Source organism: Falco peregrinus, chromosome 6, assembly GCF_023634155.1.
Source record: "Falco peregrinus isolate bFalPer1 chromosome 6, bFalPer1.pri, whole genome shotgun sequence".
In the NCBI taxonomy this organism is placed as follows: Eukaryota; Metazoa; Chordata; class Aves; order Falconiformes; family Falconidae; genus Falco; species Falco peregrinus.
The window spans coordinates 72729594-72744289 of record NC_073726.1 but is presented as its reverse complement, the minus strand read 5'-3'; the positions used below and the strand labels follow the sequence as shown (position 1 = coordinate 72744289).

At 38.1% G+C, this 14696-nt stretch overlaps 1 protein-coding gene across 1 annotated transcript in view; it reads right to left on the bottom strand.

The window, feature by feature from the left end:
* PIK3C2G (phosphatidylinositol-4-phosphate 3-kinase catalytic subunit type 2 gamma) overlaps window positions 1–14696 on the bottom strand; it is a 208105-nt gene that overhangs the window by 143235 nt on the left and 50174 nt on the right. The window contains 3 exon segments of the mRNA XM_055809289.1: window positions 257–379; window positions 3596–3791; window positions 12704–12737. Coding sequence (XP_055665264.1) covers window positions 257–379; window positions 3596–3791; window positions 12704–12737 — 353 coding nt within the window.

The window sequence follows — 14696 nt, the reverse complement described above, 5'->3', positions numbered from 1 at the left end:
GAGAGCCATTCTCAGGCCAGCTTAGTTTAGCTTATTGTCAAACCACACTTAGCTTAGTCCTATTTCTCTTCCTTTGGCTATCCCACTCCTTTCTCACTCCCATCTCTCTAGTGTTTCTCTTAATTCTGTGGAGTTTTATTTGTTCATAAGATCCATAATAAAGATGTAGGTAATTTTTATTTTTTTTTTTTTTAATGAATAGTCAATGTGTAAAATCTGTCAGGTGAACATCTATCAAACACAGACCAAAACTTACTTCTCATTCCAGTCAGCCAGGTAAAAGAAGGCTTTTTTAACAGGTATATTTTTGCAGATCTTCACTTGACATATTATCTTCCCAGCATAAGTTAGTGAACAGGAAAAAGAGAAAACTTTGTAGCTACAAAGTTGGGGGGGGGGGAAGAAAAAAGACAAAAAGATTAATTGTAATGTATCATAATATACCATGTCCAACATAGTAAATTTAGCACTAACCATTTAGAAACTTGTGTAGGTCCATCCTACATGCAAAACCGATCAAAATAATGAATTTCATATTAATGGGGGTGTGTGTTTGTTTATTTTGGGTTGTTTGTTTTTTTTTAATGCCCAGAATTTAAGAAAAGTATTGAAAACACCTAAATTTTGTTACAAGTTTTTGTCATTAAGACTATTTTTCATTATTGCAGTCAAGGGAAGTTTGGATCTAAGTTTTGAAGTGTTACAACTTGTTCATCATACAGCTTCAGACAACAGTAAATCTATTTATACTTACTTTTCCCAATTTTTAACCAGCAGATTAGTACTCAAGGGAATGTATACATCCATACAGCAGGAGCATTAAAGCCCTCTGCGTTGGCATTCTTCACATACTTAACCAACTAGCTTCATAGTATAACCCAGGCCTGGGATTAATCTGTTGCTTTCATATTCTTCTTACTGAAATCTTAAAAAATTGTTGCCAAAATAGAGGAATACTGAAAAACCAACTAATGTTCTTAATTAGTCTTCTAACATTGAGATCTTCCTGCTGTTCTCAGCTTTAGACCACATTCTGTACAAGAATGATCAACATGGGAAACAGTCAAATATGAACATTTCAAAAATGAAAATCTGAAGCATTTGTAGGCTGAAGGTGCCTGGCTTTGCCTTATTTACAAGAATGATCTCTTCCAGAACTTTGTAATAATTGTTATAACTATTGTAACAGATATGCTTTTTCTTCACTCTCTCTCTCTTTTTTAATTCAAAGAAAAGGACCTGAAATCTGTAGTTCCTATAAGTATCAACGCAGAGGAAGGAAAAAAATACCTTATAAGACTAGGAAATGCTTCTGATCTTAAAAATGGCATCTTTCCTCTAGAGTCTAAACATTACAAACAGTTGGAGGGTAGCGCGGGAAATAATAGGTTTTAATGCAATCAAAAGTTTAAACGTTGCTGTTTAAACAAAAGTATTGATACACAATATACAGACATATTACTGATTTATAGACCATAAAGACCTAATCCTGGAAAGACTAATGCTTGCACAATGCTTCAGTCTGACTGAAGTTAGAAAGGTTGGTCAGAATGCATGCCCTTCAACCCATTTTAGGTCTTTGTAGAGCATTTTGCTTAGGTAGCCTCCCTGTGAGTTCAAAGGCATGACACTATAGCCTTGTCCCAAAGATCACTTCATATGATCCAGATGTAGATAGGAATCTGATTTTTTTTGGACAGTAGAAAGAAATGCAGCCAAACATGAAGCTAGCAACATTATGTACTGGCAACAAATAAGGCATACCTGCTTGCGATTTAAATGAGATAAACCAACAAACTGATAAAAGAAACAAGAAAGAATGAAAAGACAGTAAACAAAGAAAGGTAATCAGTTCTGCAACATTATTCTGCAACTTGTAATGTTCGTAACTATCTTTTTAATAAGGACAGTAATACAGGAATAAGAAATTGAGAGCGTAAAAACTGACAAAAAGCTTTTCCACAAAAGTGAATTTGTGATGGATTGAAGAGGACACGAACATGATTCTATGAAACATAAGACAAGTCACTCTTCCTTACCCCAAATGATTAAAAGAAAAGCCATTTATCACCTAGTGGTATGTATAGAAAAAAATAATGTGAGACAGACAGTTTGGGATGTCAAAATGCTGACATTTATAATACATGTTATATATATATATGCAGGAATATATACCAAAATACATGTTACAAACAGCAGCAAGATCATAAAACATGACCTTTGGGAAAGGGAAAATGAGAGCTGTGACATAGCCAGCAGGGATTCATGCAGTGTAGAAATAAGAACGAGGAGTATGCATGTGAATGAAGTTAGTAAAATTATTTGAGGAAAGTAAGTACCGGAATGGCAGTCCATATTAAGAAGTCCATGCTAGCTATGAATATTGGAAAGACTGGAAAGAGAGATTAATGAGGAAGAGAGACTCGCATTTGCACATGCTTGAACACAGCATTCAAGTCACCAGTGGCCTTTAGGCCATATGTAATTTCACATTTTTCTGGAACGCAGTGGGAACAGTATAACCATCTAAAAATCAGGATAGTGATTATAATTCCATATTTATTACCTTAACTAATTCAAATTCTCTCAGACTTTTATTAAACTGCTAATTACAGCTAATGCTGCATAGTACAGTCTCGCTCACAGTCTAATGTAAATGATCCCACTGTCTTTTAATCAGTTGTTTGGAATTCAAGGTAAAGAGGGAGCAAGGGGAAACTATTAATAAAATCTTTGAGAACATCATTTTGACTCATAAAAATAATGCTACAAGACTGTAGTCACCTGTCCTGCTTTGGTCACACTGGAGCTGTAAGAAGAGAACACCAGTTTTGCTCAGAGTAGGAAGAGCAGCTATTTGAAGACACAGCTTATTTGACCAGATAAACAATGCAGAAGGGAATCTTTCAATATGCTTTTTATTACAGTCGTCTCCCTCTTTTCTTTCCTGTGCTATGTTGATATACTAGGTGCATTTTGACCTGTAAAGTATACTTATTTTACTCACCATCTACACAGAGGATTGGTCAGTGCACGCACTTAGCCAAATAATTTGGTTTGAATACACCAAGCGCAAAAAAAAAAAAAAAAAAATGCTGATAAAGCCTCATTCAGATTGCGTCTAAGCAAAAGCACCCCTAGGTTTACTTTGCTAAGCTGGCCTTCAACCCTTCCAGTTACTTGGACTGCGGAGACCACAGAAAGTCCGCTTCCAAAGTCCTGTGGCATGCAGCACACACTCTTTCCTCCATCCTGCGGTGGAAGTCAGTTACAGAAGCATTTGATAACATACCTGTCAAGGCCAGTGCTTTGATGTTGCTTCTATTACCATCCTTCTGCACTGGTCAAGGGCAACCATCCGGGCCACCTCCTTGATTCTGAATCTGTTTAAGGGGCCTGCAAGTTTCCTGGTCATTCCATCTTAAGTAAATGCACTTTATGCTACAAAAGCAGTGGAGACACACCCACTTACTCAGTCTCTAACATTAAGACAGAAGTATCACCAAAACAACAGAGGTAACCTAGTATATGTGAAAAATACGTGATCTAAGAGATAACACCTCTTCTTGTGAACACCTGCTGGATCTCCTCCTACCTGTTCACCCAGGCTTCTGGGATGTTATGGGCAGCATAAACTGTGAAGCTGAACTGGGAATCCAGGCTGATGTCTGCACACGAAGGGCTCTTAGGCACGCTGGCAAGCTGGAAATTTGCATCAAAGCTACTGCTATAAACATGGATGAGACAAGAGATGGCCATAGAGAGCTCAGTCACACCATCCTCTATTAACACTGAGAGAAGAGAAAGAGAGAGAAATAAATAAAGGTTAGCAATAGGTCATTTATGAAGAATCTTATTTATCTTAAACCATAGGTTCTGGCTTTGAAATACTTCTTAATAAAATTTAATTAAAATGACATAACTTACCAACTGAAGCCAATTAGCCATCTGTGCTTCTGAAACCAGACTTAGCTCATTTCTGGTGTATCATTAAGAGTCTTTCATTACAGTGCTTTCAAATAAGGCATTTTCAAACTAAGCATTATAAACTACAGCAAGTTAGTGTGCGCCTCAGATATGACAATAAAGTTTGTTAATTTTTGTGCTGGAAGAATTGCTATTATGCTGGCATTTTGTAATTTCAGCAGCTAAAGTAGCTACTTAGTTCAAGGGAACTGGCAATGCAGCTGTAGAATGGAGAAAAGGCACTGCTCAAATTTTAAGACTGTAAAGCTGTTGCAATTGTATGTAAGGAATTCATGCAATATATATAATAGCAGGCACAATCAGACATAGTCAGCATTCAGACGGTCATGGCCTGATGATTACTTTTTTGCCTCTGTTTTCACCAGCAAGTGCTCTGGCCACACTGCCCAAGTCACAGAAGGCAAAGGCAGGGACTGGCAGAATGCAGAACCACCCGCTGTAGGAAAACATCAGGTTCAAGATCATCTGAGGAGCCTGAAGGTGCACAAGTCCATGGGACCTGATGGAATGCACTCGTGGGTCCTGAGGGAGCTGGTGGATGAAGTGGCTACATCACTGTCCATCATATCTGAGAAGTTGTGTCAGTCTGGATAAGAGTCCACTGACTGGAAAAGGGGAAACATAACCCCCATTTTTTAAAAAAAAAAGAAAGGAAAAAAAGGAAGACCTGGGGAACCACAGACTAGTCATTCTCCCCTCTGTGCCTGTCAAGATCATGGAGCAGATCCTCCTGGAACCTATGCTAAGGCACACGGGAAATAAGGAGATGACTGGTGACAAGCCAACATGGCTTCACTAAGGGCAAATTGTGCCTGACAAGTCTGCTGGCCTTCTACAACAGGGTTACCTTGTTTGTGGATAAGAGAAGATCACTGGAACATGTTGCCCAGAGAAGTTTTGGATGCCCCATCCCTGGAAGTGTTCAAGGCCAGGTTAGATGGGACTCTGAGCAACCTGGTCTAGTTGAAGCTGTCCCTGTCCATGGTAGGAGAATTGGAACAAGATGGTCTTTAAGGTCCCTTCCAAACCAAGCCATTCTGTGATTCTATGATTGCACAACGATGGACACTGAAATACATATCTATACAGCTATATATGAAATGCAGGTTGTACCCTTATTTATATTACGCCTTAATTTATGTTATTTTCCTCTGGCTTCTGCTTTGCAATTTTTCTTCAATTACTTGCTTTTATGCATTTTCTCTGTGTTTTTGGAGCAGCTAGATATTGCCTGATTGCCAGTATAAATTAAAATCCCCAGTCCTGCCAGCCTTCATCGAGTGAAGAGAGCTGGTACAGGCACTCATTTCTAAGGGTAGGGACAGGTTGAGAGAGAGTGTCAGAGTATCATTCCAAGATCTATCTTCCAAGATGAGTTCCCCAGATTTTCTTTTTTTTCCCCTTTAACTCATAGGTTCCTACATGATCAAGGGCATACTCTCATTACCTGTTCCAGTTCCTGACATACTGCCTAAACTTGTCTGGCCACTGTATGCGGCAGCCATCTGTGAGCTGTCTAATAATGCCTACTGAAAAAAAAAAAATTATCCCAGGAATAGGAAAGCTGAGACTTGCTTATATTAGCTTTTTACACATAGGATAGGGGCAGGAATCCTGCCCAACATCAGATACAGATACCACAATTCACTGGAATTGGCTATCTCAGTTTTCTGACAGAAGTATCTCAAAAAAAAAATCCTCAGTATTTTATTCTCCTTCTTTGATACCCTTTGCCTTTAAACGAACAAATAGTCAGAAGTGAGACACAAAATGCACTGCAAACAGTGCAAAGGAATTATTTCAGTCTTCTTTATATAATCAACAATTGTAACCTATGTATAGAGGTGTATATAATATCAAAATAGTTTGACATATAGTGGAGTTTGCTACTGGAAATACTGACAGCAAATTATTGCAGCCATGAAGGACCAGCTAGAATACTGCAGCTTGTTAGGTAATCACCTTCCACATATGAAAACTGAGACATTTTAGAGACTATCAGACTACTCTTTGTGTATACTTCTCTGTCTAGCACTTATTTTTAATTATCTTTTTACTTAATCTCTTTACTATTTTCTTAATTTACCATCCTTCACCATAATTGTTTTGAACAAATCTTTTGCTTTAATTGTTTTTTGCACTAGAATACAATTTTATTCTTATACTCCGTTCTCTTGCATGTGCAATAATTTAGTACCTTCCAAATTAAATGTTTAATTTGCCCCGAATTCTTCTACATCCCAAGGAATTACCTATAGTCAAATACATAAAGCCTTCTTAAGAGGTTCATAAGAGGACATCGGTGGACTATTATTTGAACCAGTATTTTCTACTTTATCTGAAAAGTACCACACTGTTTACATTAAGGAAAATCAGCTACTTAGGAGACTCCCTGGCTCCAGTCAGTTCAAAGTAGCAGACAGGTAGACATAGTGTAATAGCAAAACTTTTATTTATACAAACTGGCCTATTGAAGTTAATGATTGCTAAGTGGAACCTTCTCAGCATTTTCTCCAAAAAAGGGTGAAATGTAGTTCAAAATCTGTGTAAACTTCCTGCTATGTGCTGAAATGTATCCTTTGGCCACCAGCAGTTTTTATACAATCCATATTCTAGGCTGTAAGACAATGTTTCAGATTTTGTCTCCAGAACAAGAGGAAATGTATTAGATTTCAGATAAGCCACAGAAAAAAAGGAATACTACTTAGACCAAAAAAAACAACCAACAAACAAAAAACCAAACCAACCAACCAAACAACAAACAAACAAAACCAAAACCCCAAAAGAACAGGCCAGGAGAAACATACACAATAAGGTAGATGTTTTCCATAATAAAAAATCTACATATGCCAGGCAAGGAAGTGAATAAGATGCAAGATGCCTATCACTATATCCAAGACGTCTTGTCCGCTGGCCATGTTTGCAGAAGAATGTCTGAGTCACAAAACTGAGTTCCAGATATTTAAAAACCAAACAGATAAAACAAACCTCACCAAAACTGAGAGGGGAAGCAGAAAACCCACAAAGTTTTGCCTTTATTATTTATAACATGCTTTGATCTGTCAATGGTGAGGTGACAAAAATTTCCTATCTGTCAAGGACCTGCCCACTCTAAAAGATCTATGTGGCTAGATGGGGCAAGTTTAAAAGTCTTGGTTGCAGGCAATGTTCCTGAGACGCCCTGCTGAAGGGAGCTGGGAAATGTTCTTTTTCCTCTCAAATTTCCACCTTTCACCCATGGGTTTGTAGGGTCTGTGCCTGACTGCAGAAATGGAGCCAATTTGGAAGCAGAGCCTGGAGGGGAGACTACAGGCTGTCTCTCTTGCTACAATGACACATGAGGGGTGAAGACAGCAATGGGGCAATCAGTTCAGCTGTCAGCAAAGGGAGACAAATTAAACTTCAGCATTATTTACTTAATTATTAAAAGATTCAGATTAAGATCTTGTCAGGTATAGAGTTCCTCAGGTATAAGCAAATGTCCAGGTATGACCTGGTCTGCAGTCACAGGATTTTTTCTACATTCATTTTCTTACTTTTGTCAGCTCTCAATTTAAAAACACCGTATGGTTTCTGTGTCAGTCAGCCTTCCCACCCCCCCCCACCCCCCCCACTTCACTTGTTAAGCCTGGTAGCTTAACTAAATTAGAGACAAACATCTCAGGTATTCTGTAAATGTCCATTACCCACAAGAGTTGGTCAGCATCTTTTCACTGCATTTTTATGAGCTGCTGAATAGGATTTGGTGTGCTGAAATTATATTTCTCATTCATGAAGCCAGGGGATTTTACAGTTTTTTATGTCTTTTATGATTAATAAATCTTAGTTGAGAAAGGACTATGGTGTTTCACTGATTTACATAGCACAGGCTATGGACTTCCTACAGCAGATTCACAGCTTCAGCTATGCCAGAGTTTGTTATCTAGAGGGGTGTCCCAGGCATAGCCAGCATCTAGAAGAAGATGAATACACCACATCACAAAGTGAATTGTGGCCAAGATTAATAATCTCACAACTCAAACCTCATAATTTATTTCCAGGGCGAAATTATTTGTCATCACCTTCTCACTGAAGGTGAGAAGAAAAAAGACTTGCAGAAATGAGATGAGACTAAGGGAAGGAAACTTTAACCACAGCTGCCAGATATGCTTATTGCTGACACACGTTCCGTGTACACGGTGTCTGAAGGAATAAATTTTACCCTTGGTGAGAAACAGAACAATTCACAACATCCCTGAAAGTGTTAATGAATATATCTGCAGGTGCCTTCAAGATCTAGTAAGGAACATACTAGTTTATTCCTTACAGAAAACCACTTACATCTTTTTAGTGCAGTATTTCAATTCACATATGATTTTAGCGCCAGATCTTTCAACAGAGTAGGTACTTTGCTGTTACTGCACTAGCAGATAACATCAATTCAATACATATTAATCATGCCCTTTCTGACTGTATGCATGTTTTCTCTAGGTGAAACATGAAAAATATCTTGTTGAACAGAATGTGGAATGAAGGCTTAAGACCCTTTTGACACCTTAAAGATATTGGGAGAACAGGAGCTTGATATTGTTCATTACAACTTATTTTCAGAAAGAAGAAAAAAAGCAAGATCCTAAATACAGTTTAGGTTGGTCACACACCCACACAGAACAAAATACTTAAGATTTAGGTAAGGTACTAAGCAGTGTTAATTAGACCATTATTATATTAAAATAAAAGCAAAACATAAAAAGGCTGTAATGCAAATACTGATCAGATGCAGTTTCCAAGCACCAGTATTTACTGTATTGTTTCCTTCTACTAGTTGCAGAATCCTACGAATTATCCGTTGAAAGAAACTTAAAAATCTCCTGCTGTCCTGGTTTCAGAAATATCTCTGTACTATTTGCATAATAAGACCTTGGTAACTTCTGTTTAATTGTTTTGGAGAAGTGTGGGGTTGCAGTTATTTAAAAATTGGTCTGGCGTGAAAACTCCCTGGCTTTCAGAACAACATATGGGGATGTAACACGACAGCAACTTAGAGGTAAAGAGCCATGCCCAGATCTGAAAACAATGCAGGAGAGACACAGAGATGAAATGCAACCAATAAAAAGCTCTCGGCATTTTTCCATATTCTAAAGCAAAAAGTGTTTTTTCCAAACCAAAACAAAAACACCTTTGTGCTAGGAGAAGAAAGTGGAGTTTTCAAATTTTATATAGGAAACTTCCAAAAAAACCTTCCTTTTTTTTCCCCCTTCCTTTCTGGTGTTCTGTTTTGTTTTGTTTGGTTTTGATTGGTTTTTTTTTTGTTTGGTTGGTTGTTTTTTTTAACTTTCTAGGTGAGTGTTTTTATAATCAGCTCTGGAAGCAACTATCAAATCCCAAGCAGAATTAGTGAACCTTTACTACTTTAATTTCTTAAATGTAATTAAGACTTCATTAAATATATCTTTGTCAATGTATCTGATTTCTGCATTCACTTGAAAAGATAGCAACTCCAGCAATTCAGTCGGAAAACACTGTTGATTCAATATCATAAGTTCATGGTGCATACTAGACTTTCTGGAATGGATCCCAGAGAACTACTGATCCAATTCCAAAAGCTGCTTATTATGTCTGATCCATTGAAATCCCAGCCTGAAGTTGTGAAGCTATAGACACTGTATAAACATTCATTCATCAGTTTTTGAGAAACAAACACAGACTCAGTTTTGCACCAGCTTGCAGCCTGTCTTCTCATACTCTGGTTTGCAGCAAACTCCAATGTTAAATTTCTATTAATATGAATAATCTTATTCCTTATTTTCTTGGAACATTTGGTGCTGCAGAAAGGTGTTAATGTCTAGAAATCCCTATTGTTCCTCACATTTAAGAAGAAATAAAAAAAATACTTTGAGTACTAAAATATTAATATAATCTTCTAAGGGCTTCATCTAGAGGAAAAAGAACATGATCCAGACTTAGGCATAGCACGGATAAGTACTGTTCTGTTTGCAGCTGTGAAGTAATTTGGTCTGCAGAGGTAACACTGTTAACAGAGCAAGGTACTGGAACACTAAATCAAGCCTAGATATTTCCAATATAGTGTTCGACTTGCTTAGTCCATGGTGAATGACTAATATTAAACCTCTGATAATCTTCTGTTAAAGAGATTAGATTAAAGCATTTTCTAAACAAATTATTAAGTAAGGATTTAATTTTACTAGTATCCTTTATCTTTTTCTCTTTTGTGGTAGAGAGAAGCTATAAAGAAGGAAAAATTATTTTATGATACTCAGGGTAATAACTATTCACTTGAGGGAGGAAGAGGAGAGGAAAAATAAATTACTAGTTGGAGTAACTGCTGCTCTTGATGTTCAGATTTGATCCTTTCTTCTGCAAGGTAAACAGGAATACACATAAAAGAAGATACAAATGGGAAATGCAGTCTCTCCCCTTCTCGGCTGTCTTAATTTGCAATTGTGCTGCTAGAAAAAGGAAAGCACATGGTTTTTAGCTTCCCAGAGATACGGAAAAATTTACCAGCACTGAGCTAAGGTGGTGATTTTACTTTACTTTTGGGCCATAGGGTTGGAATCTTTTGAATGTCTGTAATTCTAGCCAGCTAAGCATAATGAAGTAAAGAGAGCGGGAAGCAAATGAGGTGCAAAAGGAAACACAAAGATGATTTCAGCAGGAATGCACAACTCACACCCTAGTTGGTTTTTACTTCTAGCCTCAGCAGGCAGAAATATCATCTGGATTCCTCTCAGGCTCAGTGCCAACAGATGGGAGGCACAATGGCATTATCATGGAAGTGAGCACAGAGAAGACAGGGACTGAGGAAAGCTTGTGATTCTCAAAATAAAAGATGTGTAGAACAGCTTTGCCCACTTCATGAGGATCAGGCCTAGGTTCCAGCAGATCAGTTTTGGTCATTGTTCTCACACTTTATCAGACATGCCCTTAACACCAGCTTTGATATGACAGGTAGAGTTTTCTGTTAACACTCATTAGCCTAACTTTATTTTGCTGGCTTTTATAAGTTTATTTAATAGGTGCAGATGTAAGGCACGTAGTACATTAAAACATACATTAAATGTGTACTGCTGCATGTAAGAGGTCAATTTGAATTTTTGTTATCTTGGACAGCTTTGAATGTTGGCTTCTCCACAGAATGACTAATGGCCTGGCAAGTTCTGACTTGCAACCTGTAAGTTGCAGATTCTAATATTACACTACCAAAAGGATTCTGCAATTGTTATGAAATTAGGGTGCACTGAGAACAAACAGAGAAACATCCCTCTTCACAGTTGAAGTTTTCCTGGCATAGATAAATAAGTACAGAGAAGTACAGAGTAAAAGCATCTGATTTCTTTATTGTTATTCAATAAATCAGATTTTCCTTGAGGAAGTGCTGATTCAATGAAGCCCAGATTAGAAAATATCTTTAAGTAGAGGAATATTTTAGATCCTTTCCAGCCAGGTTTTCTGAACAGTATGCAGAAGAAGATGTTTCTAAGGTAGATATTGATTAGTAACTATTCATTATTTTCATCATCAACAGTTACTGGCTGCCAAGAATGTTAACAAAAAAATCATGGGATAAACAACTATATCCAAGGGAGGAGAATCCTACAAACTGCATTTACCTTCTCCTCCCTCATGCACCTGGTTGTTCTCCCTCCACTTTCCGACCCTCCAGCTGCTTAGCTTTTGCTGGCAGCTTACAAATATAACTGCTGTTTCTTTATTTGCTGCTCATGAATTTGGATAATGGTGAAACAACAAGCCTGGCATTTGGAATCCTGCATTTGAGCCATCTCTGTGTTTGAAAGGCAGCTGCAATTTTTGTGGTTTGTTCACCTTTTTGCCTCTCTGAGCACACTGCAATCGCAAAAAACAGACAAGAGAAAAAAAGAAAGTGGGGGGTGTGTGTGTCAATCTCGGAGACCACTTTTTTCCTCTAACAAAATGGAAAGAGACCATTGTTCCACAGCACACCTCAACGTTCAGATGGAGGACCTTTTGAAAGCATCCATGTAACACCCCCAGCTGCCTGTTGCAGGCCAGCCACAGCAGGGCTGAGCAGGACCCATGCCCCAGTGTGGCTGTCCCTCCAGGAACCCAACACAGGCACCCACGACAGACCAGACTCCTGCACATCCATCAATCTGTGGGGTGCTCTGCAATAACGCTAGCAGCACTGGGCATTAGCCAATGAATCTTAGTTAATTTTATCTGAGGAATGAAATAAAGCAATGTCTATGAATTTGTTTGTTACTGTTAGTTAAACTACTCTTCTTATGACAGTGTATCATTTAAGACAACACACTATTTATATAACAAAACACAAAAAATAACTAAAGCTTAAGGAGGAAGGAATGAGTTATTGGAGCTGCGTAGAAAAGCCATACACAAAAAAATATTTTTTTAGGTTTTCATGAAATTCCTTATTTTCCAGAAAAAGTTGGGATTTAGGACAACCGTTATGACCACCAGTAACTGTACTCAGTTCTTTCACTGTACTGTTCATTCTCCGTATTTGAATTTCAAGATTAGTTTTGGGAAATGCTGTTTTATTTACATTTTTAGATCACTTATAAAGTAATTATAACAAGTTAAAATTTAATACGACTAAATATGTAAACATCTGCAATATACCAGCTATAACAGTTCAGTAATATAAACAAATAGCAACATATGTTTTCTGGTGATACACCTTGAATTAACATATTTAAAAATAACACTTTACCTTTGTCTGGTGTTCCCACACTTTGAAGTGAATTCTATAAAGACAAAACCCAAGGGAAAAATTAATGAGTTACTTCAGAGAAGAACAGATAGTAGTTATAATGGTTTGAGGGCAAGCACTCATGGAAAAAAAGGTGAGAAAGGGGAAAGATATAACCTAATGTTATGATGAAAGAAGACATGAATAAGGTTCAAGAATACCAAGACCTGCTTTCTCCAGCTCTTCCACCTACCCGCTTTCTCTAACATCTTACACAGTCACTCAGGACCTGATTTCTGACAGTATTTAGGCATGTCAAGATACCAAAAAGCACTTATTAACATTTACATTTTCAGCCTCTGCACTGGTAGAACAGATATAAGAGTACCCTCTCCATCTCTTTACATGCCTTATATATTCAGACATGAATCCACAACCATGCTGAGCAGGTGGAGCCTCAACATCCTTTCAAAGCTGAGGAGAGCCAAGTCTCCACTCCAGTGGTCTGCATTTCACCTATGTCTCTGTGCCAAATCAGCAAAAATAGCTATGCTCCTCAAAGGCCTTTGAGCAGGTAGTTAGAGACAGCCAACAGGAAATACCAGGTGCAGGGATTTAGGGGGTGTTTATGCCCTTGGTGCCTAAACACAGCTCTTGATGCCTAACATTAATTCTGTATCTGGATTCCCACCTCTCATATGCCACTGCTGCCAGCAGGAACTGCTGTGCACTTATGACCGCTGAAAGTTCAGGATAGTTATTTAGACTGAGCTGACCAGCCTAATTACGCTTTCTTTTTTTTTTTTTTTTCCCCAAAGCTGCTCTATTAAATCCCCAAGTACAATAACTGCCATTAATCAGGCCTTGTTCCAGGCTTCTCAGACACTGGGCAAAATTAAATATTGCTCTGCTGCCTGTGCCTCCCCGTTTGCACAGGAAAAACTGTCACGGCAGGTAGCTCGGTGCCTCTCCCGGCAGGACAGGTGGCATCTGCAATGGGCCTGTGAGTGGGACCTGGCCTCGGCCCAAAGGCAAGCACAGGCAGACCAGCTTCCCCTCTCTGGTGCTGGTCTGCCACCTATTCACCTGGCTCTGACATGAGACTCACACGCAACAAAGTAGCATAAAAATAAATTACTGAACTACAGATCTTGACTAGCAAGTTCATTCTGTTTCAGTATTGCCTGTGGCTTGCACTGTTTGAACCAACGTCCTGGAAAGGTTGACTATCATTAATTCCTTTGCAGCAAGTTGAGACTGTTCTGTGTTAGTACATGTGCATTCAGCAAGATGCTTCTTAAAAATTACAATGCATGCAGAGGTGACATAAGAAGTACAACGCTGGATGTACATTCTCCCTCTGGTACCCAGCTTGGAGCTGCCAGCATTTGTCTGGTAAATATGAAGAGAAGTCAAATGCTTACTTGAGGGAAGAAAAGCAACATCCAGGCTGAGAAATATGTTTTCACAATCTTTATAATGAAGTAAGACAAATGGGAACAGAGACCTTTGTTCAATTCTCTCAAATTTTGGAAAGTAAACAACCTTTTGGAACAACACTTACAATTTTGACATAGTGCAGCCCATTTAATATATAGTGGATTAGTGCCTGTTCTGGCAGGATTTGATCTCCTAGGACTTTTCATGCACTGCTGTAAGAAAGGAAGGAAAAAGGGAAGCAAAAATAGATGAAAAACATCAATTGTGCAGCAGACCCAGAGTTTCCCCTGAATGGATTTTAAAATCCCAGGGTTAGGTTAGTTAGAGACTGAATGAATCATATTTGTAAAGAGATGCAATCAGTAAAAAGAAACTATCACTGGTGCCAGTTGCTTTCATAATCTCTTAACCATGGTACAGGAATGTACAGTACTGGCAGTTTCTTTGTTTCTTCAGTTTTCTTTTTTTCATAAAACCAAAATTAGTTGGAAGCACACTGAGATATTATTTAAGTATGCAAGCACACATGTACAGATATGTATACACAAACATATACTGGCACCCTATGTAATTT